The sequence below is a fragment of the Aspergillus candidus genome, assembly GCF_002847045.1.
Source record: "Aspergillus candidus strain CBS 102.13 unplaced genomic scaffold BDW47scaffold_70, whole genome shotgun sequence".
Lineage (NCBI taxonomy): Eukaryota > Fungi > Ascomycota > Eurotiomycetes > Eurotiales > Aspergillaceae > Aspergillus > Aspergillus candidus.
In genome coordinates this window covers 90183-117596 of record NW_020194075.1, presented here as the reverse complement: position 1 = coordinate 117596, position 27414 = coordinate 90183, and the positions used below count along the sequence as shown (strand labels likewise).

Sequence of the window (27414 nt, the reverse complement as noted above, 5' to 3'; positions counted from 1 at the left end):
TTTTTTTTGCTTCTTATCTCGTCCGTCCCTTGTTGCCTCCAATTTTAGAGTTTGGAGCCGCCGTGCATGTTCTGACCAGCTTAGATGATCCCGAATTCCCCACCCACAAAGCCAACCATCGGCAATACCTCGCGGACCAGTCGCGCTTCAAAGAGGTCGTTCCGATCAAAGATCCCCTTATCCGCCGGAAAATCCGTTACACGTGGCGCCTGCAGTATCTGAAGGATGTGGTCCTGGCGCGCATATTGGACGACCCGACCTTCTCCGTCCTCAACTCCCTCATCTTCTTCAACCAGGTCGAGATCGTGAATCATATCCAGTCCAACGGCCAGTTTTTGAGAGAACTGTTCTCCGTCTTCGGCCCCCGCGCCCCCGATGCAAAACGCAAGGAGGATGCCGTGCAGTTCCTCCACCAGTGTGCCGGTATCGCGAAGAACCTGCAGGCCCCCGCGCGGGCCAACCTGTTCGCCAACTTCATCACCAACGGCCTGTTCGCGGTCATCGCCTTCGCCATCAAGCACCCGAACCCGTCGCTGCGGACGACCGGCATCGACATCCTCGTGGCGCTCCTCGACCACGACCCGATCATGATGCGCGGCTACATGCTGCGGGCCGCCAGTGAGAAGAGGACCCCCCTGACCGATACGCTCATCGATCTGCTCCATGTCGAGTCGGACTTGGGGGTGAAGAACCAACTGGCGGATGCCGTCAAGGTCCTGCTGGACCCCCAGATCCCGATGCAGGATCCGATGGGTCGCATGGGACCGGACCAGTATGCCAAACGGCCCGGCATCCTCCCCGAGGCGGCGGTTCAGGCCCATTTCGAGGAATCCGCCAAGCGGCTCTTCATGCCACTGAAGCGCCTCGAAAACCGTGCCACCCGTAAGTGCCCTTGTGGACGGGGGTTGAGTTTCGTCGTCGGGAGCTAACCATTGACCACCGCAGTGAACGATCTGACCTTCCAAGAAGTCGCCCTGCATTCGCACCTTGTCGACATCCTCACCTTCTTCGTCCGCCAACACCTCTACCGTAGCCGTAGTGTCATCCATAACGAAGCGCTGGCTCCTCGTGTGGCTAGGCTCCTCACCGTCCCCCAGAAACATCTGAAACTGAGTAAGTGACCCGACGCTTCTCCGCGCAGCCCGTCTGACCCGTCCGATTGTAGCCGCCTTGAAATTCTTCCGCTGCCTGATCAGCCTCCAGGACACGTTCTACCAGGCGCTGATGACGCACAACAATACGTTTGGCTTGATCCTGGACATCGTCTACGAAACGATGCCCCGCGACAATCTCCTCAACTCGGCTTGCCTGGAGCTGTTCGAATGCATCAAGCGGGAAAATATCAAACCGTTTGTCCTGCACGTTGTGGAGAAATACGGCGAGAAGCTGAAGAATATCACCTACGTGGATACTTTCCAGAGCTTGATCCTTCGCTACGAGCAGATGCAGGGCTACGGGGCAGAGGGGGACTCCGCCATCCTCTCCTCGCAGGAGGATATGACGCCGACTCGTGGGATACCGGCCAACGGGCAACGCTGGCAGGGGGCCCGGGAGATGGATTCCGCGGAGGAAGAGTACTTTAACACATCTGATGACGAGGATGAGGTAGGCGCGCCGCTCTGCATGGCATTGTCGATGTATACTGACGGTCGACTACAGTGGCCACAGGGCCAAGGGCCTAATGCAACAACGGGCGCCCAGACGTCCAACGGCGTGGTCTCACCGGTGGTCAAGCCGCTGGTGGATTACCCCGATGATGACGATGACGACGCGATGGACACGAACCCGGAAGCCGAGGCGGAGCAAAAGTCGGCACAACAATCATCCCGAGAGACCGACCTGCCATCCCACGATCCGGCCACCGACTCCCCCGAATCACCCTCGACACCGGGATCCCAAGTCGTGCAGACCCCGCCGGAACGACTGTCGGAGAAGCGACGACGGGAAGAGGAGGACGATGACGAGCTCGTCAAGTTGACTTCGGGCCCCAAACGCAGAAGCTCGACAAACGCTGGACCTGGGAGTGCGGGACTTCTCCGGAGACAGCGGACAATCTCGTTTGGGTCTGCGCCTGGTGGCAGCGAGAAGGCGGCGGCCGCTCAGGGTGCATCAGGCGGCGGCAGCGGTGGAGGTGTCAGCGCAGCACCGAAGCGGATTGCGATCAATCTCGGTTCGGCCAACAAACCGGCGCCGTCAGACACGAGCCCTACGACCCAAACATCCAGCGAGAAGGAGAACCAGGGCCAAGAAGCCAATCGCGAACGTGAATGATCTACCGATTACGATGTCCCATTTCATGTCTTTGATGGTAGTGCTCTCACACCACCTGTGATTTGTGTTATCTGCCAGCATCAGCCGTGTTTTGTCCGTGCTCGGAGTTTTTTTTTTTGACCGTGTGGGTTTTACGACAGTTTTTCTAGATACCACCAGATGGAGTGATGATTTCGTCTTTTCTTTTTCCTTACATCTTCTTACGTCTTCTCTTCGACCAATTGTACGATTCCCTTTTTTGTTTTCTCATATATTATTTCTGCCTTGGTGGTTTGTTTAGATATCATGTAAGAGGTTTCCATTGGAGATCTCAGGTCTGTTTTTTCCTTTGCTTACTCTCTATTCTGCCACCTATTTGATTAGCCTGTTGTACATTTACCTATCTTTCTCCTTGTCTCCCTGATTCACGGGGAGGAGTCAGGCCGGTGAAACCGACGGACTGCGATGGATCAGTGTACATCTGCATTTCCGGGGTCTATCTAGGCGATACTGTTTCTTGCGTCGGTTCTTATTCAAGGCTTCTTACGACTGGCGTCGATGGTTCTGAGGTGGTGGATGCGCCATCCATCGCTGTTTGCATTTCTCTGCAGAGATATTGAAATATGATTGCAGTGCACATAGTGGTCCTCATGCGGTAATCAACTCGTATTTACCATCAGTAGTGATTAGTGTTACTGTAGAGAAGGACCAGTATATTGAATGGTGTGTAAGGCTGATATAGTATATCAAAGTTGATTTATTTCCTCAATCAGACATTCGAGAAGCTCGGGAGAATATAGTGGAACTGGACTGGCTGAACTACCCGAAGCCGCGGGAGATTTCCCGTCCGACTACTACTCTACTTCATCCCTCCCATACCCCATACCCATTTGACAGGTACCAGACAAACAACACCACAACACCACATGAAACCATCATGGATACACAATTACACCCAGATACACACATCTCACCCGACCGTTTCAAGCGCACAATTCTCCCAGCCCAACAGGGCGCAGAGGCTGACCACTCCCCAGTAGTCATCTACATGATCAGCGGCAACCCAGGCCTAATCAGCTACTACCACGGCTTTCTCTCGACACTCGCAGACAGACTGTCTTCTCTGTCCACCGAGCAGGGCATCAGGAGTAAATTCCACATCTACGGGCACAGCCTGAGCGGATTTGAAGTGGAAGAATCCTCGGCCGGAAATGGCAACGGCAGCACCACACAGCCCTGCAGCCTCGAAGAGCAAATCTGCTTCGTCCAGCGCAAACTGGACTCTTTCATTGGGGGGTTAGAGGTAGTAGGGCCGCGCAGAGCGAAGGTGATCCTGGTTGGACACTCTGTAGGCTCGTACATCGCCATGGAAGTCCTACGCCGACACCGCGAGCGTTCCGATGCGACCTCGACATCGTCGTCGTCGGGGGCTGTCGGCTTTGATATTATCGGGGGCGCTATGCTCTTTCCTACTGTTGTTGATATTGCGCTGTCGCCGTCGGGGAGGAAACTTACCGTAGCTCTCTCTTCCTCTGCCACGTTCACTCCGTGTGCATTGAATAAATGGCTGACACAAAACAGAATATTCTCTCTTTCGTACCGCAGCTGGCTCTGCTAGCGGGCATATTCGTCCGCATCCTCGTCGCCTGCGTATCGGAGTTTATACTCCGCTCCCTAGTGAGATTCTACATGCAGTCCGCCTCACTTGAAATGGTCACTGCCACAACATCATTCATCAAAAGCAAGCGGGGCGTGCGACAAGCTCTGTATATCCCCCTTTCCCTTCCCTCCCCTCCCCCATTTATCTTCATCCCATAATCAAAACTAACAAAATAGACACATGGCCGCCGACGAAATGCAAACCATCACCGCAGACAAATGGTCCGATGACGTTTGGGGCGTGCCCAGCGCAGGCGAACCACTGACCCGACTGTTCTTCTACTTCGGTCGGAATGACCACTGGGTTGCGGAGCGAACGAGGGACGATATCATCCACATGCGGGGACGGCATGTAACTGGGGGCCCGAAGATGGTGGTTTGTGAGGAGGGGTTGCCGCATGCTTTTGTTTTGAGTGAGTCTTCCCCTTTCCTCTGATTTTCTTCGTTCTCTTCTGTTCATTTTGGTCTTCTTTTGTAACGGTGGGTGGGGCTAATGATTTATAGAGCGTGATGATACTGATGTGATGGCGACTAAGGTGGCGGGCATGGTTATGGAGATTGTGCAGATGGGTTGATATTCACCATTGTATAGATAGGTAGAATCCGCATATATATATAGAAATGGAAATAGAAGATAAATCGGTCATGTTGATTTAATCCACCACATGCAAACTGGGTATCTATTCGTACGCCTCGACCTGACTCACCGACCACGCATGAACCATGCATATATCAATGATAATAGAAAAGAACATGAAAGAAAAAAAAAGAATGTTATAAGAAGAAAAGGAAAAAAATCATTGCACCGGTCCATCCTGATACGCCAGCCCCGCCTTCCGGAACAAACTCCCCAGGACATCCCCCTGCGGCTGTGGCGGCGCCGGGGGAGCTGCAGCAGCTGCAGGAGTAGGGCCAGGATACCCAAGGGGCTGTTGGGACTGGTGGAAGTGCTGCAGGAGCATCTGCTGCTGGTGTTGTTGTTGCTGCTGCAGTATCTGCTGCTCTTGTTGTTGCAGCTGCTGCAATTGCTGCTGCTGAAACTGTTGCTGGCGCATTTGCTCGAACTGCCCATCCGCAGGCCCCAAATGATGCGCCCTCACACTCCACCCATCGTCATGAGCCCGCTGATGCCCAAACAGATCCTTGAGGGAGATCTGACGACCCATGGGCACACTCTCTTGGACTTCCTCCAGCGGCGGGGTGGTCGTCGCGGTGGCGGCGGCCGCCTCGTGCATGCCGTCCTGGCGGGCGGCTTCGAGACGCTCGCGGGCGATTTTGAGACTGTGGCCCGCGTGGACGGCACACTCGCGGACGACCTCCGCGTTGATGGTGCGCGTCTCGGCGGTGGAGTTCGGCGGGGGCTCGGAGTAGATCCAGAGGCCGTAGATGCGGATGGGGTCGGTTTTGGCGTTCCGAGAGTTAGAGGGGCCGGTGTTGTTGTTGTTGCTGTTGCTGTTGCCGTTGGGATTGGGGTTGGAATCGTAGGTGATGTCGGTTTTGAGAATGACGTATTCTTCGGTCAATTCGACGTTCTCGCCGTCGGTGAGGGGCACGTCGAAGTTGGTGAGACCGCGGCGGTTGAGCACGAAGACGGTGTAGCGTTCTTCGCCGAGGGGCCCTTGCGATAGCTGGCAGACGAAGAGCGTGCCTTCTATGCCGCTCTTTTCCCACTGGCGAGAGGTCGCGCTGAAGATGTAGACGACGGCATAGGGGGCGAGCGAGAGGATGTTTTGGATGGAGGGGTTGTGACGGCGGAGGACGGCGAGGTTGAGCTCTTCGTTTGTCCGGAGTGGAGGGGGAATTGGGGGGGAATCTTGTTGGTCGGTCATATTGGAGGGTGGTGTGTATTATTGGTGATGTGATATGGGTTTCGTGATCATGGTGTAGTTCAAGAGGAAGAGAAGAGGAAGTTGGAGAGAATGACGATCGGATGTGGGAAAGCGGTCAGCGGAGCATCTTGGCCGGCTTCGTCCTTCGCTCTCTGTCTCTCTCTCTCTCTCTTTCTTCCTCTCTCCCTCTCCTGCTCATTTCTCCCATTCCATTCGAAAAGATCTTGTTCAGTGTTGAACTACCCATGTTGATTTGAAAGTATGTGATCTCGGTGGTGCCTCCTCTCCTCGCTGCGTGGTGTCCTGCAGCGCCATGTCACCGCCAACGTCATCCCGGCGCGCGCCTGCTATGCTGTCCCCTCCCATTCATGATACTTCTCGCTCATGGATTAAGATTGGAACTGACACTCCGTTGAAGGTCTCTCCATCCATGGATTCCTCGGATTCTCGTTGAGCGTCACGTCCATCTCGTTCCGATAGACCGCGCGGTCGGCATACCACCACCTCCACGGCGGATTCCAGACTGCGCCGAGCCCCACTCTGGCTCTCGCCTCCTGTATATACAGGCAATGATTGTATTTACCTCTCAAACCTGAGCATCAAAATGGCTACTACCGAGCGACCGACGCCGAAATCCCCCCACTCTTCGTCCGACAGCGACGAGCGGCCTCCTTCCCCCGATCCCACCCCCGATCCGTCGTCGCTCCCGCAAGTGCTGAAGTCGAGAAAGTCGGAATACCTTCGTCAGCAGTCGGTGCGCATCAAAGTTGGGACGTGGAATGTGGCCGCCATCGCAGGCACGGAGGAGGACGTGGCGACGTGGTTCGTGCAGTGTAGGGGTATCTGCGAGCAACTGTCTGGACTGACAGTGTCGAACCCCGACGGGAAACCGGACGGGAAAAGACATGTCTCAGGCCCGGGCTCTGGACATCGCCCCGAACCAGCGCCCGAAGATGTCGGCCTTTTTGTCCTCGGATTGCAGGAGATTGTTGATGTCTCGTCGCCGACGGAAGCGCTGCGACCCTACGTGGACCAGGGTCCTGCCAGTAGGTGGAAAGCGGCGGTCCAGGAGGCCCTGCCGCCGGGTTACAAACTCGTCGCGGAGACCCAGTTAGTAGGTCTGCTGCAGTTGATCTACGCAGCGCCGTCGCTGGCCGACAGCGTGTCGTCAGTTAGCTGTGCCAACGTCGGCACCGGGCTCCTGGGGTACATGGGCAATAAAGGCGCGGTGGCGACGCGTCTGACGCTCGGGGAGACCACCTGTCTCGTCTTCGTCAATTGCCATCTGGCGGCAGGGTCGGATAAGGGGAGCCTGGAGAGACGGAATTGGGACGCTGCCCAGATCGCTACCCGCGCTCGGTTCGAGCCCATCGACTCCAGTAGGAGTCTCCGCGACGGCCCCGCCGAGACGATCGGGCAGGAAGACTTTGCGTTTTGGTTCGGTGACCTCAATTATCGGCTCGAAGATATCCCCGGGGCCGACGTGCGACAGGTGCTGGTTCGGCATACGGAGAACGAGTATGACAAAACGCACCAGTCGTCGCATGGGACCAAAGACCCGTCCAATCCGCCCGAGGGCGCCGTAGACGAAGATAGCACGCCGCCCACTCCTCCGTCGCCCGTGGAAGACGAAGACATCGACCCGCACTTTGATCCGGCATCCCTCCAGACCACCATATCATCGCTGCTCCCCCATGACCAGCTGCACCTGCAACAGAGAACCCGCAAATGCTTCCACGAGGGCTGGCGAGAGGGAGACATCTCGTTCCTACCGACGTACAAGTATGATGTAGGGAGCGTGGCGAGGTTTGACTCGAGTGAGAAGAACCGCGGCCCCAGCTGGTGTGATCGCATCCTGTATCGCTCGAATAAGGACATGCTCGACCACCAACGATCGATCAAGGAAGCCGAAGAGGCGCGAAAGCGCGACGAGGAGATGAAAGCCAGGGGCGTGGACAAGGCCGTTGCCGACGATAGCGTTCTGTTTGACTATGATCCCGACGTGGACGGCGCTGATAGCGGGGACGAATACGATCCTGATAAAGACCAGCCCAGTGGCAGTGACTCGCTGTTTGCGCCATCCGACGACCCAGAGTCGGATCCCCTCCGCCTGGACTATTACCTTTCACACCAGGGCATCTTATCGTCGGATCACAAGCCGCTGGTCGCCGGATTTACCATTACTTTCCAGTCGGTGGTCCCGCAGCTCAAAGCCAAGGTGCATCAGGAAGTGGTGCGGGAGCTCGACAAGGCGGAGAACGAGGCGCGACCCGGACTCACGGTGGTCGTGGACCATCACGGCGCGCCCAAGGGCGCTGATTCGGATGACCCCAACGCGGTCAACTTCGGCAACATCGCCTTTGACGTGCCGGTTCGCCGGACACTGGTGGTGGCCAACACCAGCGGAGTCCCCGCCACGTTCTCCTTTGAGAAACCAGAACGGGATGATGGACATGATCACAGCATGCCATCCTGGATTGACTACCGTGTGGACTCACCCGGTCACTCTTCGGAGGAGCATAAGAGTTCGGAACCTCACGACTACATGCTATCTCCCGGAGACCTGGCCAACATTGAAGTGACCGCACACGTCGGTAACATCGAACTGGCGCGAATGCTCAACGACGGGCAGATCAAGCTGGAGGAGATCCTGGTCTTGCGAGTCGCTAGCGGCCGCGACCATTTCATCTCCGCATTTGGGCGGTGGCTGCCCACGTGTTTCGGCCGCAGCCTGGAAGAGCTGACCGTCATGCCCGAAGCTGGGGCGCGCACGCTGCCCGCGGTAAAACTGGCCGACCAACCGGACCACAAGGTTTCGCTGTCGGCGCCCCGCGAGCTGTTCCACCTGACGGACGCCATCTCGGAGCTGACCGAGCGCGCCGTCGCGGAATGGAGCATGACGCGAGGCGAATCAGAGGAGATCCCACCGTGGTGCCGGGAGCCGGCCGGGTTCGGGTGGCCCTTCGCCCCGGAGACCTGGACGCTGGAGGACGGCGAGGAGCGCACGCAATTGCTGACCTCCGCCCGGGAGGCAATGGACACCAACCAGCCCTTCAGTGCGGTCTTCGCACCGGAGGTCTCGTCCCTGCACCGACTAGAGGCTCTAAGCGAGACGCTCGTGATGTTCCTGCAGTCATTGAAAGGCGGCATCGTCACAGCGGACGTCTGGCGCAAGCTCGACGAGCAGATCGTCGCGCGGGAGAAGTCCAAAACCCCACCGATGTCCTGGGAGGAATCCCAAGCCTGGGTGCTGGAAAACCTAGCCTATTCCCCAGCCCATAGTGTCTCCTTCACCTTCGTCACTTTCATGCTCGCACGCATCGCCAACGAAGTGGCCCCATCCTCCGCCATGCTAGCGCGCTCTGCCGCCGCAGCAAAACAGCAAGACCCAAGCAAGCCCGACACCATCTCCACCACCGCCCCTCCAACCAGCGGCTCCCACGCCGCCGCAGCGGCAAGTTTCATCTCGGGGGGCATCCGGCGCAAGCGCACCTCCACCTCCGCCTCCCAGGGGGCGGTGAACCCGCTCGCCGTGCGCCGACAGGCCGTCGAAGCTGGACTGTCCGCACTCTTCGCGCACTTTCTCATCGCACCGGAGGGGACCACGCCCAACAAGGAAAAAGAGCGTCGCGCGGTAGGCGAACGCAAACGGAGTATCATCGAGCCGTTTTTGAAGACCATCGGAGTGGATAACAACGGGCCGTCTGGGGGGGTTTCATAACCTGTCTCTCTCTCTCTTGTTTTTGTATGTTCTCATGTTAAGGCTGGCCGAGACTGGTCTTTATTTCTTATTCGGGAATAGAGCTGTATATTAGTACTTTATTTTCTCCATGTTGGTTAGAAGGGGCTGTTCGGGTATATTGGTGGTTCACCTAAGTTAGGTATTAGTATAGACGACTGGGTTTAGATGGATGTATATAGCTATGCAGCTGATAAAAATGCACAGCATTACTCAAATATCCCAGGTGATTGAACTAAATATATCATTTAGCGTCATTACCTATCTATTTAAGTATGTACTATATCCCCAGTGGAAGATATAAAGTCATAAAATATGGAAATGCGTTACCCGTAACTATATATTGTTGGATATCAAGACCCTACCACTCGCCAATTGGTGTTTTTAGTCGAATGGTCAAAATAAAAGACATGCTAACATATACCAAGATATCTCCCCCCAACAAGCCATTCATTTGAACACCCAATCCATTGAACAGCAACCACGCTAGTATATACTACAACTTACTAGTAGTCCCCGCCCCCCTCGGAATCCCAAACCTCGAAATATCCTCCTTCGTCGCACCATCAACCGCCAACTCAGCAAGGACCCTCCCAAAAGAAGGCGTAAATTTAAACGCATGAGCAGCGCCCAAGCCCACAATAACATCCGGATGCTCCTTCAACGGGGCAATCACGAACTGCCGATCCGGCGTAATACAATACTGACAAGTAACAGTGCGCAGCGGCTTCCTTCCCCCATCGGGGATGAATCCGCGCATGAAATCACCCAGCTGATGCAGCAGCTGCGCGGAGGGGACGAACGTGCGCTGGTCGGGCGCCATGAAGTTGTTGGAGGTATCGCGGGCGGCTTTGATAGTTGGCTCGCCGTAGGTAGGGAAGCCGTAGAAGGCGGGGTCAGCGCCCCAGATCCAGACGGGGAAGTGTGCCGGGTCGAAGGCGGTGGGGTCGGTGGGTTTGAAGTAGGTGACTTGTTCTTGCATGGTGGTGAGGGGGATGTGCACGCCTAGGGGCGCGAGGAGCTTGTTGGTCCAGGCGTCTGTGGCGAGGATTACCTTCTTGGCGTGGTATCTGTTGTTGGTGTTGTTGGGGTTTGTGGCTGTCTCGATGAGGACTCCACCGGAGGGTTGAGGGGTGACGCGCTCGACGGGGGTGTTCTCTTTGAGGAGGGCGCCGTGGGTACGGGCCTGGTGCTGGAGGAGGGAGACTGTTTTGGAGGCGTGGGCGATGCCCGTGTCGGGGGTGTAGATCGTGTCGACAGAGTCCGGGATATCAAACTGGGGCCAGCGGCGTTTGACCTCCGCCGCGTCGAGGAGCTCGTAGGGAACGCCCGTGTCGTCGAGGGTCTGAGCGAGGGTGTCAAACGGGGTGGACATGTCCCTCGGGACGAAGACAACGCCACCGGTGATAGTCAGCAGCTTCTGGCCAGTGACTTGCTCCAGGTCGGCCCAGTCCTTGTAGGCAGATTTCGCGAGCGCCACATACTCCGGGAGCGAGTTGGAGGTGCGCACGATGCGCGAGGTATCGTGGGAGGCGCCGCGGACGTGGCCCAGTTCGAATTGCTCGAAGGCGATGACTGATTTGCCGCGACGAGCGGCGTAGTATGCTGCTGCGCTTCCGAGGGCGCCTAGACCGACAACGGCCACGTCGTAATGCTGCATTGTGATGTCTTAGTTGTCTTGGAGGTTGGATATGGGGTATGTTGAGGGTAGTTCTGCGCTGGCATGGCCCATTTATCTTCTCTCGTCCCGGGACGCACGGAGGAGAGACCGTCCACGTGATGATAACTGGATGGCATCATGATTCGGTTTTTGAACTGGTCCGTGGTGATCGTGAGGGTGAATGTGTATCGTTGTGTGTTGTATGCGGGGTTGGAGAGAAGATGTCCGGGCCGGGAATGGGAGCGGGCCGCTTCCGCCCGTCTGGACAGTCAGAGATTCATGTAATGTCTGGTGGAACAGTCTAGCTTGTGCACATCTTGGTTGGTCGAGCTCTATTGTCAGATGTTGATATGTTGAAAACAAACGCCATGACTCGAGACCTTACGCAGCATATAGAGAAGTACCTTAGTCTACAGCCCTGTAAAGAGTAGAAAATGCATAAGTACATAATCACGCCAGAACAACCCAGCCAGAGCACCCTGGTCAGAAGACCATTGATATAAAATTAATAATGCATGAGCTAATGAATCAATCAGACCTTCAATCATTCTCCCGTATCGGTTTCAGTGTCTTCCCTTCGGCATCACCCTCCTGGGTTGATCTACCCCGCCTCGGGCGCCTCGAGGATGAAGGTGATCGAGAAGACGGGTTTTCCTGGGACCCCTGGGCCGGAGAGGCTTTCCTCTTTCCCTTGTTCCCCAGGGGACGCTTTCCTAGACGGGTTGGAAACGATATGAGTCCCGACACACGCCGCACGAGCCGTGCGGGGAGAGACGCCAACGACAGGAAGAACTGCACCGGGACCAAGACAGCGGCGCACAGAGAGTCAAAGACAATGTGGAAGAAGCCTCGGGGCTGGCGGTGCGCCGCAGCCGCGAGCGACACCGCGTCGTTGACGTGTCGCTCAACGGCTTGGAGCCGGCCGTCCGTTTGGTAGCCCGAGATGGCGGTGCGTTTCTCATAGCGTCGCACGGCGCGGTTCAGGGCGTCGATGTCGGGCTGGATGGTTTTACGGACTTCGGCACTGGCCTGCGCCACCAAGTTTTCCATGTTGGGGGCTGTGTCCGCGTGGTCAGCGCCTTCCGGGGTGGAGCGCAACCGTTGCGCGACAGTTTCGGCGACGTGCGCCTCGAGTTCTTCCAGCCGTTTGGTCAGATCCAGGACCTTGTGCGCATCGATGCGCTCGCTGTCCGGGTCGTCGAACTCGTCCGAGTCGAGGACAATGCGCTGGAGATGGAGCGTGCGCGCTTGGACCATCTTCAAGAGGTGGGAGGCCGGCCGGATCTCCGAGGCCAGAAGGAAGATGGTCAGGTTGTAGTTGGAGACGAGGCCCTCGGAGGGGCGCGAGAGTTGGGAGCGGATCGTGTGTAAAAGCAAGGTGCCGACAATCGGAAAGACAAAGCACATGACCAAAGCGGCGAGTTCGTGTCTCATCAACTCTTTGCGGGCTGCTGCCGCGTCCGACGATTGTCGGCGATGTTTGTCCTTGTCGACACTACGAGAATGGGCATCGTCGCCGCCGGTTTTGTCCGTGGTGTCGTGACTGTCGACATCCGGAGGGACTTCTGCTACGTCATAGTACTTATCTTGTCGTTGTTGAAGGGTGGCCTGTGCAGAGCGATACCAGTCCCTGGCGGGGTTAGCGGGGGACTGTACGAGACCGGGTAAGGGATCATCTCAGCACCAACATACCATGGAAGCCTGACGGACCAGTTCAAAAAGATGGCAGCTATCACCAGCAGGGTCACGTCGGTGACGATCGCACTCCCATCCTTGAAGAAGAGGCCCGCGACTGCTGGTAACAAGGCCAAGCCCAGGGGGAAGGATTGCCAAGGCGACTCGTCCGGGGTCGCGACGCGCTCACTGCGTGCGGGGGCGCGGGGAAATAATATGTCGTCGGTCGAGGAGCGTAGGGAACGACGGGCGTCGGAAACAGTATCCGACAGAATGGAATTACGACGTTGCGCCTGGGATGGTTCCAAGTGAGCCACCGTGGCGGCGCGAACTGGACCCCGATGGCGTAGTCCGGGGGGTGGTGAGGGTCCGTGGGGAGACATGGTCTGGACCGGGGAAGCCAGGGGGCGGGCCATCCATATGTTGTTCACCTATTGATTGGGGGGTTACTATAGAATGAGGCTCATAGAAGAGGTGTTCCACTGAAGTCTCTCGCGAAAGAGACGAACAGGAAGAAGTATCTATGAAGAGAGATGGAAGAGAGGAAGGAAGGAGAGATGACGATGACGGCGAAGATGACGAGGTGGAAATGCCCTGAATAACTCCATCTATGAGCAGATGACTAATGGCGCATGCACTGATGACTCATTCCTGAGTCAGCATGGCGCCCACGCGCCCTGGCAAGCCCTAACTGAGCAACAGGAACGGATGTCCGATCCAGATATGATGGATCATGCTTCTAGATGGATGGATGGCGATCAGGCTGTTTTCTGTGAGGTTGCGGCTGGGCGTTCCTTCATATCTGGGTGGGGTAGCTGCCTGGTTGGGGCCAAATCAGGTGGGATCCATGGGTCTTATAGTGTACTTCTTAGTACTTTTTGGTATATCAGCTGCATCCATCCGGAGAATGACACACGTTACAAAGTGAAAGATAAAGAATAACAAAACCATACAAGATAGGATCATTGATCATTTTGTTTCCACAATGCTGAGCGCATTACCCCTCGAGCTCCTCTTCAACATAGTCGAATCCCTCCCCCGATCCAGCCTGGCAGCCCTGACTCGCACGGAAAAGGGGCTCGCAAAACTCTTGACTCCGCAGCTATACAACGACGCTGTCAAGTGGGAATTCCATCGAGATGAAATTAAAGAATGGGTCTCCACCAGAAATACCCCAAAGGACGACCAACAAGCAGAAGAAACAGAAGAAACAGAAGATGAATTCTCCGACTCCGACGAAGATTCCGTCACGACCTCGTCTGACACCACGGATACGTCGTCTTGCGCATATGCGTTTGGCTCTGCTCGGCGCTGGCATTCAGACTTTATCCTAGACTATTTCCGTTCGCTGCCAGCAGCCGCACTCGCTGGCACCCGGAAAGATAGGGACTGGACGCTGGTCCATGTCGCCGCGCAGTCAGGAAACATCGACTTGGTAGAGATCGCCATCAGCAAGGGCATATCCCTGGATGGTGCGAACCACGCCATCGAAAGCCACCGCAACAATACCTGTCCGCTCGTCTTGGCTATACAAGCGGGGCACGAGGCCATAGTATGGTGGCTTATTGAGCATGGCGCAAACATCACCGGACCGGTCCACATCGACGGCAAAAAGGGAAACATCCTGAGCCAGGCGGCCTCCTACGGCTCGACTGCCCTCTTGCGTCACATCATCGGGGCCAAGCGACGCGACCTTTCTCTAGACGACGTCACCTTCTCCGAGGAGCTCGGCCGCTTCGGTTTGTGCTATGCTGTTCTTGCCCCCATCAACCGGGACCGCCTCCCCGCGATCCGACTGCTTCTGGACGAGGGGGCCGACCCATGCACGTCACACACAGACCACGTAGCCAGCACGCCAGTGGTAGTCCTGGCGGCGTTGAACCGAAACCTTGAGGCCCTCAAACTCCTCCTCGACCGAGGCGCAGACATTAACTCGACCGGCAGAAACAAGACCACGCCCTTGATGAACGCCGTGGAAAACGGGCACGACGAGATGGTGCATCTGTGTCTGGATAGGGGCGCCGACCCCACCGCGTGCCAAAGCACCGGGCAGATGACGTTGTCGTTTGCAGGCGGGAGCTGGCTACCCTGGGACACGGTGCAGCGGCTTTTCTTCGCCTTTCTCGACGCAGGGGGAGATTTGAATTCCATCGAAGCGGAAGAGCCATTGCCTCATATTGCGAGAACAGGGAACCCCGCGCCCTACTACTTGCCTCTGCACAGCTTTGTCGCCACTGGCCGCATTCCGGCCGTTAGGCTGCTCCTGCGACATGGGGCGGACCCCCTTGCTAAGGGCATAGTCGGGGCTACGGCGTTGCACGTGGCCATGAACAGTTATAATGAAAAGCCGCTGCTATTTGGGGATATCGTAAAGGAATTGGTGGACGCTATAAAACGGGCTGGGGGAAGTCTCGACGACGGGGTGACATCGGACTCGACCTACTTGTATGACCCGCAGGGTTCCACGGCGCTGCATATGGCCGCCAGACAGAACGCACTGGGTGTGTTACGTGTGCTGCTTGCGAACGGGGCGGACGCGACGGCCTTGGATAGCTCCGGTCGCTCGGCCCTAGAGTATGCGACAGAGTGGCGTAATAAGAGATGCATTGATTTGCTGTCGAAGGCAGTAGAATCGCATCGAGTGGGTGCGAATTAAGTCGTGTTCTTTTCATCTTGCAGCAATTCAAATAAAAAAATCCAACTTGCGGTCTATATTCGTCTAAATCGTTATGTGGTAATATCTAATAATCAAGATAGCCTTGCCCAACGACAGCTCTCATGCCGATACCACAATGTTCAAGGTCAGATGTCCAGCATCCGACCCGAACCACCACATGAGTCACTGCGTATGAAAAGAGCCAGCTCCAACCTACGGGACATACACCATGGGCTCTGATCCATCGTCCAACTGGTGCTTGCTTCGCGCCACGCGCCGATTATGGAAGATATACACGAGGACCTGCACCACCGCACTTGCTATTCCGACAGCCACCATGATGATCATGGTGCGCAGACCCTTGGAGTAACTTGAGAACGGTTAGAGAGGGCCACAACAACAGGGAGGGGATATGGTCAACATACAGTGGCTTGTCAGGGGCCTGGAAGTACTGCGCTCCGGCCATCAGACCGGCAATGGCAGACATTACCCACATCCTGGTTTCTAATTAGTTTTGGATGTAGACTGGGGTTCAAGTGTAAGACATACGCAATGCTGATACTCCGCTCCCTGGGATCGCGACAGTTGAGCTGCACCCAGGAGTTATGGACAGGGTGGTAACCGACAGCGAAGCTGTTCACGGCGGTCCACAGACCCCACCGTGACCACTTGCCGACATGGGGCTGGACCAGAAGGGCGACTATGAGTACCACGAGGTAGCAGACCTGGGCGGCGATGACAGTCCCACCGCGCATGTTGGTCCTGTCGCTCAGGTAGGCGAAGAAAAATACGACGAAGAGTGCGAGGAACGCGCCCACTGCGGCTAAGGCGTTGGCTGCGATGCGGCCGAACCCGAGCGACCTGTGTCCACGTCAGTTACAATTTATTGGACCCTTGATAGGGTGAAAGATTTCTGGAGCTGTCACGCACATGATAATAGACGGCGTGTAAGTCGTCAGAGGACTCCACGTTGAAAACACCACAAAGGTGGAGATGAAGTGCGGCCAGCGATAGTACTGGGACACCGCGCGCCAGACGATCTTGAGAGGAATGACTAAACCTTGAGCGCCTCCTCGATTCTCCCCCGCTAATCGCTCCTGCAGCACGTGTTGGTCTGCGTCGGTGAAGCGGATGAGCCCCGGACTCAGTAAGGGCTTGGGACAGTCAGGTGACCCGGGTATGAAGAAGAGGAAAACGATCGAGACGGAGATAGTGAAGACTCCCTCGACTGTGTCAGAAGTTAGCGATAAGTAAATTGAAAACGCCAACATGTTTCTCATGACATACTCAGGAACAGCCATTGCCACCCTGTCAGCCCTTGTCGACCATTGAGCTGCAAGATACCCGAAGCCAGGAGCGGACTGCAGGCGTTGCCACCAAACATCCCAAAGAAGAAGATAGCCACGCGCTTGGCGAGCTCTGACTTCGTGTACCATGTCGACAAGGTGTAGACAGCTCCGGGGATATAGCCCGCCTCGGCAAACCCGAGCAGCAGGCGTGTGGCGATAAAGCCGCCTCGATTGCGGACGAAGACCTGCATGGTCGCGATCAGGCCGAAGACGAAGACCTGCGTTGCAAGCCACTTGCGCGGACCAACCTATTACCCCACTGTCAGTGTTTGTTGTTCGTTAAAGGACTGGGTCGTGCGCACGCGTTGCTGGGCCATGTTGCACGGGATCTCAAAGACCACGATGCCCATGAACATCAACTGGTTGCCCATGTTGACCGTGGCCTGATCGATCTTAATGGCCTCGAGGAAGCCGCCAGTCAATGCACTAGCCAGGTTCATGCGATCTAATTGGAAGACGAAGAGGCCGAGGGTAAGGAGGGGCAGCACGGTCAGGTCGACCCTGAGAGGGAGAATGGATATCAGCCGGGAACTTCATTATAGCTTCATTACTTCAGTAATCAGGGTAGTAGTTACACACTTTCTTCGGGCCTTTCTCTCCTGATCCAGAGTCCATCCCACGGTAGGCAGTTGGGAGCATTGCGAATGGTTGGACGCATTGCTATGCGATCCCTGTTTCTCGGTATCTACTTTGATATCCATCATGGTGCCAGTCACCGGTCGGCCATTGATAAAACCCTATTTTCAGGCCTCTAGTAAAATCATATGAGATTGGCAGACCCCAGTTCCGAGTCCCAGGCACCGGACATAGTTAAGTATCGACCCCTGGTCGTCGGGGTCTGCTCATGGTGGCCCTACGAAATGACTGATATCGAGTCCATATGGCGTGCTTTCAACGGTCCCAGGATTCGTGGACCAAGGTTCGGATAGCCAGTATAAGATTAAGCACCGCCCATGCGAACCCTGCCCTAAAACGTGGTTTTCTCGAGGATCGTCGCAGGAGCCAAGGAGCAACCCCGGGATGGCTGCAGATTGCGTGACCGTCCCCACAACAAACATCATCACCAAACCCCGTCGATAAGAACAAAGACCGTCAACGGCGGGGTTAGGAGTCGGACGATATTCGGTGATTGCGAGTCAGTGGGATAATATAATATAACTAACTGGAGAATGTACCTGGTAATTCTGCGCGCAAACTTTATTTCGCTTTTCAACCTCATAGTATGGATTTCGCGCACGTTAAACGAGTAGCCGTCATCGGCGCGGGGCCCGCAGGAGCCATTGCCATCGACGCGCTGGCGCAGGAAAAAGCCTTCGACATAATCCGAGTGTTCGAGCGCCGCGAGGGTCCCGGAGGATGCTGGTTCGTCTGCGCCTGTAAAGCTTTACCTTGTTCGCCGTAGCTGACATGACGGGGTCCTAGGGTCGGAGACTCATCGCGACCACCAACGCTTTCGAACTTCGAGTCCCTAGCCAAGCGAACAGCAGATGCGCCATTGGCAGTCCCTAAACGACTGCCCGCGCAGACGCCAAAGACCGACCAGCCGCGCTTCGCGGAGTCGTCCATCTACCCCTACCTGGAGACGAATATCGACTCCATCCCGATGGAGTTCAGCCAGGAGCCGTTCCCAGAAGACCGCAGCGAGCTGTCGATTTCGAACTACGGGCCAAAGACCCCGTTCCGGAAGTGGGACGTCGTGAGGGACTATATCTCGGGTCTCGTGGAGCGCAAAGGATACAGCGACTTCGTCTCGTACAACACGACGGTCGAGCTGGTGGAGAAGGAGGGCGCCGAATGGAAGGTCACACTTCGAAGGGAAGGGACGCACAGCGACTACTGGTGGACAGAGACGTTCGACGCCGTCGTCGTTGCCAGTGGGCATTACTGGGTGCCTTATATCCCTGCGATCGCAGGGCTCGAGCAGTTCGAGAAGTCCAGGCCGGGAAGTGTGCTCCACAGCAAGCATTTTCGCGGCCGAGACGCATTTACCGACAAGGTGAGTTTGATCTAGGACAAATGATGTGCATGGTGTCCATGCTGACGAAATCAACCCCAGCGAGTCGTCGTCGTGGGCGCATCCGTCTCCGCAGCGGACATCTCATACGATCTGGCGGACACGGCGAAAGCAGTCCATGCGATCACGATTGGTCACAGTGCAAACGGCTATTTCGGGGACGAAGCCTTCAAGCACCCCAAGATCAACAACCACCCGTCCATCGAGAAGGTGGTGAACAGGACCGTTCACCTAGCGGACGGTACCTGTATCCCAGACGTCGACAACATCATCTTCGGCACGGGCTACAGCTGGACTTTGCCCTTCCTGCCGACAGTCCCAGTGCGCAACAACCGTGTCCCAGAGCTATACCAGCACGTCGTTTGGCAAAAAGACCCAACACTGCTATTCGTGGGCGCTGTCGCAGCAGGCTTAACATTCAAGATTTTCGAATGGCAAGCAGTGCTCGCAGCGCGTCTGCTCGCCGGCCGAGCAACCCTACCCCCATTAGCAGAGATGCAGAACTGGGAGGCGCAGCGCATCAAGGCGCGGGGCGACGGCGTGAAATTCACGTTGATCTTCCCGGATTTCGAAGATTACTTCGAGACCGTGAGGCAGCTGGCTGGTAATGGGGAAGAGGGCAAGGGTCGCCAGTTGCCTAAGTTCCAGCGCGAGTGGTTCCGGGCTTTTCTGGATGGGTTGACGCGCCGTAAGTTTATGTGGAGGCGGTTGAATGCGAAGGCGCGGGAGGCGCTGGAGAATACGGAGAATCGACAGAAGAGGGGGTCACGGCTTTGAGCGGTTCAATCAGAATCGAGCATAGATAAATGTATATACTTGCTGCTATAAGATTGATGTGACCTAGACCGGCGTTTCAGACTCAATATATCTATTTCTTGGGGAACAACCGATGAAAAACAGTCAAAAATGGTATAATATTGATAACTCATGAATTTTGCAAGAGATTGCAAGATTGGAAGAAGCGTCAAAATACAAATGGTGTGGAAAACTGTGCAAGTCATGTTGACCGATTGCAGTCACTCCACATCCACCATAGAAAGGCACGACGTACTGCGTTCATTGCTAGCTCTATACAGCAGAGGTCGCAAAACAAGAAGCCATCTCGACCCATCCACACCAGAAAATTCAATCCGCAAGAACAGAACAAACCCACTTCTCAAAAGCCAGTCTCGTCTCCGACCTATCTTCTCGCAAGGTAAGCTCCAGAATCATATGGTTATGAGATTCATCCTCGAGCACGCAGATCTTCGTCTTCGGGTGCACAGACTGCAACCGCCTGCCCATCTCCTCAATATCATCGAGGAAAATCTCATCGTCCCCAGCGGTGATTAGAACATCCCTCGCAGGCAGACCGCGCCACCAGTCCTCTGGCGCCGAGAGCGGCTCCATGTAGGGATCTGTCGGCGCGGAGCCTCGGAACTGTGTGGCCCAGCGGTGGAGCACGTCGGTGTCGAGGGCATCTCTTTGCCGATTTAGCTGCATCGACTGTGTCTTTTTTGTGTCGAAGGTGACCCACGGGGAGAGGAGCGCTACTCCTCGGAAGGGGTTAGTGAGGGTTAGCGGGGGCACATGGGGGTGCGCGTGAAGGATATGGGAGAGGATGGCAAGGGCGAGGTTTGCGCCTGCGGAGTCCCCTGCGAGGATGATCTATGGATATTGTTAGCTCTGTGTTTCGGTTGATGGACGTGTTGATAAATTACATTTGAGGGGTCGCGGTTTTCGGTGTGAATGAGGTAGTCCAGTAGTTGGCAAGCTTGTTGGAGTTGGCGGGGATATGAAGCGTCGACAGAGACGTCTATCCTCGATTAATACGCGCTACAATTTACTTTTGCGGAGAACTCACCGTACGAAAGCAACAAGACAGCCAGTTTGTTGCCCTTGCGCTCGGCCTCTTGCACCGTCTGGTGGAGCAACTCGAAGTGAACATCGAGGGCCGGTACCACATAACCCCCTCCTGCAAGCAGCCACTCCATCAGCGCCGATTTTAATCAGAAAGAACAAGACACTTACCATGGCAAAAAAACATGACCTTTTCGACAGTCTTATCCCCAATCCAGTGGCCTCGGGTACCATCGGCCAGGACAACCGTTTCTGGCGCACAACCACGCGACGAGCAGAACTTTTTATACCCTTCGTCTGTGGATGTCATCAGGGTACTGTGAATGAATAGTAAGCTCGTTGTGCTTTCATTTTCCTATACAGATGACGGGGAGATATACGCTAGTGCTCTAGATGAGAGGCTCCCCGTAAGAATCCGCGACCCCGCATAGCAGAAGTGGCGGTAGTAAGTTGAGGGACCCTCGCTTCGTTGAAATAGAGCCGCCACTGCTGCTATGACCAAGCGTAAAACTATTCCTCTGTCAATATCATCGAGTTCGATGCATACCCATCGACAAAATAGAGATACGAGAACGGGTCTGCATACTAGCTTGGACCAACGACACCGCGACACCGACCCACTCCTGCGCAGACAAGACACGTTTTGGAGGCATGACGTCGATAAGCACTCGTACTGCTGTGGGTCTTCTCTATCTCTTGCCGATTAATCGGGGGAAGCCCTGTATATCAAACACGAGTGAATAGACCAATGTCAGCCACTGATCCTGTATCTGGGTTGATAATTGGCCACAACGGCGCAGTTGGTGCAACTTGTGCGCGCCTCACATTCCGTGCAGATCCGGGGATATGGGAACGCCATTTGTCATCAATGTTATGTGATCTATCTTAATCATCGAAAATCTATCAAAATACATGAAATAAAGCTCATCAAAATATAGAAAGTAACTATAAATCATACTCACGTTATGCTATAGTATATCAGTAAATGTCATGCTGTAATGGGTGGGGATGCACCAGTGCACCATCTAGTATCAGTTGCAATCCTCGGGGTATCGATGCGCCTCATAGCTTGGCCTGGCGATAAAGAGTGTATTTCACAGCCCCCAATATCCTCTCTCGATCCACAGTTTTCACTCGGTCCTTCAACTCGCGCTTAAGGACCTTCCCAGCTGCGCTTTTCGGGACCTGCGGGATCCAGACAATGCCCCCGCGAAGATGCTTATAATGCGCCACGCGATCCTTCAGAGAGCCTAGAATGCTTACTGCCATGGCTTCGGTTTCATGTGTAGCATCTTGAAGCACGAGGTACGCCAGTGGTACCTCGGTCTGGAGGTCGTCGTTCGCTACTCCGATGACTGCCGCATCTTTAACATGCGGATGGCCGAGGAGGATGTCTTCTAGCTCGGTCGGCGCAATCTGGTAGCCCTTGTACTTGATCATGTCCTTGGCGCGATCGGTGAGGTAGAGATTGCCGTTCGCGTCTTCGTATCCGATATCCCCCGTTTTGAACCAGCCATCAGCGGAGAGGCATGCATCGGTCTGTTCCGCATTGTTCAGGTAGCCCTTGAAGACGTTCGGGCCTCGGATCCATAATTCCCCTTCCTCGCTATTTCGTGCTTGACGCGCGTCGTCAATCATTATCTTGGCCTCGAGGCCAGGTAGCACCGGCCCCGATGACCCAATGGCTTGGTCCCAGTTATCCCAGCTCTACAGAAATTGGTGATCAGCGCTGCCCCGAGGGGTGAATTCGGCCCGGTGCACTTACTTGTCTGTGAGAGATAGACACTGTCTCCGATAGCCCATACGCTTGACGAATTGGGATTCCAAGTTGCTGGTAGCCCTCACGGATCAGAGCAGCAGCGAGCGGAGCACCACCGGAAGTGATCATGCGGAGCGAGCTCAGGTTGAAGCGGCTGACTGCGCTGTTCTTCGCCAGATGCAGAACAATCGGAGGCGCAACGAACACGTGGGTGATCTTCTCCGTCTCTATCAGTCGGCAGAATGCTTCCAGCTCGAATTTCTCCATCATGATTGTCGGCGTTCCCAACCATATGGGAAGATGGACGAGACAAATGAGCCCTGCATTGTTATCATCGTTAGAAAGTTATATCCATGTACATATGGGCAAAAGAAAGAAAAAGAGAAAAGCTTGACATACCGTAGATGTGATAAGTGGGCAGGACAGCTAGGACGCGATCTCGAGTCCAATCAACATGGCGCCCTTCGGCTGCGCCGGCGAGAACCACCTCTGCGACTACATTGCGATGGGTGATCATGACAGCTTTGGGTTTTCCCGTGGTGCCGGATGAATACACCAGGTACGCAAGGTCATTCTCCGGGTCGATAGGGGTGCGGGTCAAATGCGAATCGCTATTCCGAAGGAAAGAATCCACGGTTACGAGCCCCCGTTGGGCGTCTCCGAGAGCCAAAATGCGCTCAGCCGGCAGATTAGATTTCCGGGCAGCTTCTAACCCGGCCTCGACGCACTGTGGATGAAGAACGAGTCCCTTCGCGTTGCTAGTCTCCAGATTGTACTGCAGTTCCTCTGCGGAGAGTCCTGGGTTTGTGGGGGCTACAACACCACCTGCCCAGTGGCAACCCCATATAATAGAGGGAGTCTCTATAACATTCGGGGCCATCACAAGAAGGACATCCCCCTTCTTCCAGCCCCAGTGGGTTTTAAGGGCCTGGCCAAACACCTGGGCCTTATCTTTCACATCTTTGAACGTGTAGTGCGAGTTGGACTTTGAAGATTTGAAGATCTCTATCGTCCCAGTCAGCCAAGAATACTTGATATTTAGTATATTAGCCCGAGCGGGGAAGCAGTACCATGGTTATCGGGGAAGCTGCGGTCTTGTCTCTCGAACAGCAGCTCCCATAAATCGATCGATGGAATAGTCGGTGTCATTTCGTCGAAAGTTAATTGTTGATTGCAGTTGTAAACATCACAAGCTTTGCATTAGTGCGGTGATGCCAGTAGTTATGAAATCATCTGTCGGTTACATTGTTGGAGATCGTGTCTCGGTAATGCGGGGATGGTGACCTTTTGCGGAATGATCGCCCAGTCGTCGGAAAAGCTGGTCCCTCCTCGCGTTCTAATCCAATGACATGTAGAATTGTGGTCGGCTTGCCGTTGCTACAAGCCGGCCAAAAGGAGTTTGCACAATGATTAAGTGGTTTCGCAAATTCACTCGGTGTTTGCGCCATTGTATGAAATCTTGCGCAATCGCCGCCCCACAGGCGACGTGCAGCCTTTGCAGATCATGGAACCCATGATTAAACATGGCTACAACTACCGCGATAGAAATCTAGCATGGCAGCGAAAAATCCACAGGGAAATTACCAAAAAAAATCCAACCGACACTGTACACCATTAACCGTGATATTTCAGACTAAAACACCCCTGCATAATTTCAAGACTCATGGATCACGACTCTCGCCATCGTCATCAGCCACGATAGACGAGGTCCAAGCAAGCCATGTACCAGGCGATGAGAAACACATAAAAAGATGTCGCAATCTAAGGTCGTAAGATTACCCACGAAGCCCAAAAGTGGCATGATATCTCTTGTAGCCCAGGGGTAATTGTTTCCACGAAAGATCAAATAACGATATGAACCGTGCTACATGATGCAACTGTCGGATTTTCCCTGGTCGCGTTGGGAACCAGGTTGGATAAGCCCTGACAAACCAAGACGGAGTATCTCAAATGAGCCTGCAACTTAGCCACGGCAGTGCTCCGTCAGATATTATATCCTGCACTTTGCCGAACCAACATTGTCTCCATGGTCCTTTTCCTCTTTGATTGGTCCATATCGGCTGGATCCTAGCCCATTGTGCGAGCACTCGACTCGAGAGGCGGACATCTGGGGATATACCGCTCGTTCGTCGACATCCAAGACATTGGTGGAAGTGGAGATAGCATCTACCAAGCTGGTCGTGTGGGTTGCTGCACCAGGTGGTCTCGATCTACCGGATTCTTCACTCCGCGATTGCCGTCCAGATCAAATGACACCCGTGGCTCAAAGATGATAGTGGCAAGAGAAGACCGTACGCACGACCATTAGCCTATCAAAACGCTCATAGGACTAATTCGACTCCTTTGATCCTTGTCGAGCCGATTGATGGGCTCTCTTTACTGGCCGGGCGTGGTGTGTCACAAAGGATGTCGAGGAGATTGTAAGCAGAAAGACGTCCGTTTCCTGTGAAACCGAATCGCCACTCTCACGAAGAGGGTGGTAGGAAGTAGAGGAGATACAAGGTAGTATCTTGAGAACAATGTGTTGGAGAGGAAAAGAGAAAGTGGTTCAACAAGTTTGGCTCAGCTGGATCTATTGACACCCGAAAGGGGAATGGCCCCGTCGCTTCTCTCCAACAATGACGCATTCCAAGTCAACAACCTCATTGACACTCTCCGAGTTCGTTCGTCTTGTTCTTTCACTCCCTATTGAGGTCTCATCATTCTTTCACTGGGCTTTATCTCAGTGGGGGCTGTGTCAATAAAGCTGGTGATGTTTCTCGTGGAGAATTCGTGTTGACCCAAACTTTGACTGACCAGGCCGGTCTGCAGCTCGCCTCGACCGCTTCAGGGTTACAGTCGCTGAACATGGACTGGCTATTACACTGCTCTAGGGCTTGTCCTACTGATCCCTCTGGGAAATGAATGTCTTAATAGGGAACAAGTGGAACTCCAGTGCACATCGCCGTATACTCTGGATCCTCAGCGTCAATAAGACATCACTGCTCCTGTCTTTGGATACTGGATGGTAGTGTCTGGCGATCTCTCAGGGAGGTAGTGAAGTGCTTTTATTGCCGCGATGGTGCTGGTTCACTTGCTGCGTCTTTCGTTCAAACTTTTCCAGAGCCAAATAAGCCTGGGAACCCACCTGGGAGTCTGTAAAGCTTCAACTCTACCGCTCTCTCTGGAATTCTAAACATCTCTCACATTATGGGTTCGTCCGAATTTCCCCTCTATCCGCAGGCTGTGATCGTCCCATTGTTGGCCTTTTTCTCGATCTTCGTGAGCATTGCTCCGCTGGTCCTGCACTGGAAGAATCGTAACCTCCCAGCGTGCTGCCTCATAGGCTGGTTCTTGATATTGAACCTCTTCAACATAACGAACGCCATCATCTGGCCCACGGATGAATCTACAACATGGTGGAACGGGGTTGGGCTCTGTGACATCGAGGTCAAGATCATGATCGCCAGCTACGTTGCGGTACCGGGGGATATCATGTGCATCTTCCGTGGCTTGGCCTGTGTGTTGGACACCAGGCGTGCGACCCTCGTACCCACAAAACAGCAGCGCTGGAGGAATCAGTTCATGGAACTTCTCTTCTGCGTGGCGGTGCCGATCATCGCTATGATCACCCAAGTCTCCTATCAGGCAAACCGGTATATGATCTTCGCCATCTCGGGCTGTGTCAACAGCTTCGACGAAAGCTGGGTGAGCGTGCTACTGGGGTTTATCTGGCCGCCGATTATTTGCTTCATTGCGGCTTATTATTGTGGTAAGTCCAGCGAGACTCAGTTCGACCAGTAGGCATTGTAGCTGACACCCCAGGCCTTGTACTGTACCGTCTGCACAAATACCGAAGCCAGTTCAGCGACATCCTCAACTCCTCAAACAGCAAATTAAACAAGTCCCGGTTCATGCGTCTATTTCTTCTCTCGTTCATCATGCTCATCGCCATTATCCCCGTTCAGATATACGTCCTGTACAAGAACGTCGAAGGCACGCTCCCAGTGTGGCATGCATACTCGTGGGAGCGCACCCACGCCGGCTGGAACATCATCTACAAGGTTCCCAGCAACGGCCAAGCCTTCTTCGACCGCTGGATCCCCATCGTCTCCGGGTTTTTCTTTTTCGTCTTCTTCGGCTGTGGCCGCGATGCCGCCCGAATCTACCGACTGATCCTCAACTTCCTAGGACTGGGTCACTGCTTCGCCTGCGTGCGGACTTCTCCGGCCGGAACGGATGCCTCAACCGGCCACACGGAGTCAAGAGGCAGTCGGGCAAAGTTGCTCTTCCACAAGAAGTGGTCATCTTCAGAACGGTAAACCTTCCCAAACACTCTCCCTTCTTCCTCCTCCTTCTGACACCATTCCAAACCAGAACCTGCATCAACGACCCCCTCCCTACTTTCCGAACAGGCCGGACCAACCTAGAGGAACAAACCGCGCACAACGGAAAGACATCATGGCTCAAATCCCCCTTCTCCGCCCTCCGCCGCTCATACTCCGCCAGTCGCGAGAGGATGATCCCCCTCCCTGCGCTTTCATCGGATCCCACAAGCACAATATGCACCAATGCCTGGGCGGGTACTAGCCATAGCCGCGGCAGTGTCGACTTGCCCAGCACTGCCTCTAACCAAGATATCATCCGCGTTAAGCAGGTGATCAGCCAAGAAAGTGAGGGCGTATGACTGGGAAAATTCCTTGCAAGCTGAATTTCTTTGCTGTGATTTGCCTTTTATTCTAGATCATTCTAGACCACCTAGCGTGCATATATTGTTTTTTTTCTTTTCCCGCTTTCGCCTGTACACAATCACTATGCCCTACCAAGTGGACATATCTACACATTAGATTAATAACGTAGACCAAACCTACACATGCAGACCTCTCGTAAAGCCACTTACCCGCTTAAACAAAGCCCAGCGCGAATTATAACCCCACGTGTACCGTGCTGCTCTCCTACTCTCTCCAAAGATAGCATCTCACTAGTAATAGATGTACTCGCGGCTAA

At 54.7% G+C, this 27414-nt stretch overlaps 12 protein-coding genes across 12 annotated transcripts; 6 read left to right on the top strand and 6 right to left on the bottom strand.

Moving 5' to 3' along the window:
* Window positions 1-50: 50 nt before the first annotated feature.
* BDW47DRAFT_129383 (SMEK family protein) lies at window positions 51-2271 on the top strand (the record flags this gene model as incomplete). Its single annotated transcript, XM_024816987.1, has 4 exons — window positions 51-882; window positions 946-1113; window positions 1166-1605; window positions 1660-2271. Coding segments are annotated over 4 exons (2052 nt in total), but the record flags the coding sequence as incomplete, so codon positions are not given.
* Window positions 2272-3187: 916 nt separating this feature from the next.
* Window positions 3188-4484, top strand: BDW47DRAFT_129382 (bifunctional triacylglycerol lipase/ester hydrolase; the record flags this gene model as incomplete). The annotated part of the gene is made up of 4 exons (XM_024816986.1): window positions 3188-3766; window positions 3832-4016; window positions 4087-4322; window positions 4414-4484. The coding sequence occupies 4 exons, from the start codon at window positions 3188-3190 to the stop codon at window positions 4482-4484; spliced, it is 1071 nt and encodes a 356-aa protein (XP_024668127.1).
* Window positions 4466-5961, bottom strand: BDW47DRAFT_83881 (Dcp1 family protein). The gene has a single exon (XM_024819992.1). It carries the CDS (start codon window positions 5736-5738, stop codon window positions 4707-4709), a length of 1032 nt encoding a protein of 343 aa, XP_024668126.1. The 5' UTR covers window positions 5739-5961; the 3' UTR covers window positions 4466-4706.
* On the top strand, window positions 5897-9688 carry BDW47DRAFT_112868 (phosphatase family protein). Its single transcript, XM_024814259.1, has 2 exons — window positions 5897-5997; window positions 6157-9688. Exon 2 carries the CDS (start codon window positions 6343-6345, stop codon window positions 9457-9459), a length of 3117 nt encoding a protein of 1038 aa, XP_024668125.1. The 5' UTR covers window positions 5897-5997; window positions 6157-6342; the 3' UTR covers window positions 9460-9688.
* Window positions 9689-9973: 285 nt separating this feature from the next.
* BDW47DRAFT_129379 (putative sarcosine oxidase) lies at window positions 9974-11137 on the bottom strand (the record flags this gene model as incomplete). The annotated part of the gene is made up of 1 exon (XM_024816985.1): window positions 9974-11137. One exon carries the CDS (start codon window positions 11135-11137, stop codon window positions 9974-9976), a length of 1164 nt encoding a protein of 387 aa, XP_024668124.1.
* Window positions 11138-11467: 330 nt separating this feature from the next.
* Window positions 11468-13349, bottom strand: BDW47DRAFT_112866 (uncharacterized protein). Its single transcript, XM_024814258.1, has 2 exons — window positions 12830-13349; window positions 11468-12767 (listed from the first exon to the last, which is right to left on the bottom strand). Exons 1-2 carry the CDS (start codon window positions 13225-13227, stop codon window positions 11678-11680), a joined length of 1488 nt encoding a protein of 495 aa, XP_024668123.1. The 5' UTR covers window positions 13228-13349; the 3' UTR covers window positions 11468-11677.
* A 447-nt stretch (window positions 13350-13796) lies between these two features.
* On the top strand, window positions 13797-15467 carry BDW47DRAFT_129377 (ankyrin repeat domain-containing protein; the record flags this gene model as incomplete). The annotated part of the gene is made up of 1 exon (XM_024816984.1): window positions 13797-15467. The coding sequence occupies one exon, from the start codon at window positions 13797-13799 to the stop codon at window positions 15465-15467; it is 1671 nt and encodes a 556-aa protein (XP_024668122.1).
* A 213-nt stretch (window positions 15468-15680) lies between these two features.
* Window positions 15681-17520, bottom strand: BDW47DRAFT_129376 (MFS general substrate transporter; the record flags this gene model as incomplete). The annotated part of the gene is made up of 7 exons (XM_024816983.1): window positions 15681-15837; window positions 15893-15964; window positions 16017-16328; window positions 16398-16695; window positions 16755-17064; window positions 17119-17317; window positions 17396-17520. 7 exons carry the CDS (start codon window positions 17518-17520, stop codon window positions 15681-15683), a joined length of 1473 nt encoding a protein of 490 aa, XP_024668121.1.
* A 518-nt stretch (window positions 17521-18038) lies between these two features.
* On the top strand, window positions 18039-19607 carry BDW47DRAFT_134647 (FAD/NAD(P)-binding domain-containing protein; the record flags this gene model as incomplete). Its single annotated transcript, XM_024818137.1, has 3 exons — window positions 18039-18178; window positions 18239-18812; window positions 18873-19607. 3 exons carry the CDS (start codon window positions 18039-18041, stop codon window positions 19605-19607), a joined length of 1449 nt encoding a protein of 482 aa, XP_024668120.1.
* Window positions 19608-19767: 160 nt separating this feature from the next.
* On the bottom strand, window positions 19768-21530 carry BDW47DRAFT_83864 (alpha/beta-hydrolase). The gene is made up of 6 exons (XM_024819991.1): window positions 21256-21530; window positions 21050-21179; window positions 20841-20986; window positions 20674-20784; window positions 20531-20625; window positions 19768-20477 (listed from the first exon to the last, which is right to left on the bottom strand). Exons 1-6 carry the CDS (start codon window positions 21320-21322, stop codon window positions 19956-19958), a joined length of 1071 nt encoding a protein of 356 aa, XP_024668119.1. The 5' UTR covers window positions 21323-21530; the 3' UTR covers window positions 19768-19955.
* Window positions 21531-21715: 185 nt separating this feature from the next.
* Window positions 21716-23813, bottom strand: BDW47DRAFT_134645 (acyl--CoA ligase). The gene is made up of 4 exons (XM_024818136.1): window positions 23499-23813; window positions 22828-23433; window positions 22435-22748; window positions 21716-22376 (listed from the first exon to the last, which is right to left on the bottom strand). The coding sequence occupies exons 1-4, from the start codon at window positions 23575-23577 to the stop codon at window positions 21732-21734; spliced, it is 1644 nt and encodes a 547-aa protein (XP_024668118.1). The 5' UTR covers window positions 23578-23813; the 3' UTR covers window positions 21716-21731.
* A 1804-nt stretch (window positions 23814-25617) lies between these two features.
* BDW47DRAFT_120648 (pheromone receptor) lies at window positions 25618-27094 on the top strand (the record flags this gene model as incomplete). The annotated part of the gene is made up of 3 exons (XM_024815518.1): window positions 25618-26179; window positions 26233-26725; window positions 26785-27094. The coding sequence occupies 3 exons, from the start codon at window positions 25618-25620 to the stop codon at window positions 27092-27094; spliced, it is 1365 nt and encodes a 454-aa protein (XP_024668117.1).
* Window positions 27095-27414: the final 320 nt, after the last annotated feature.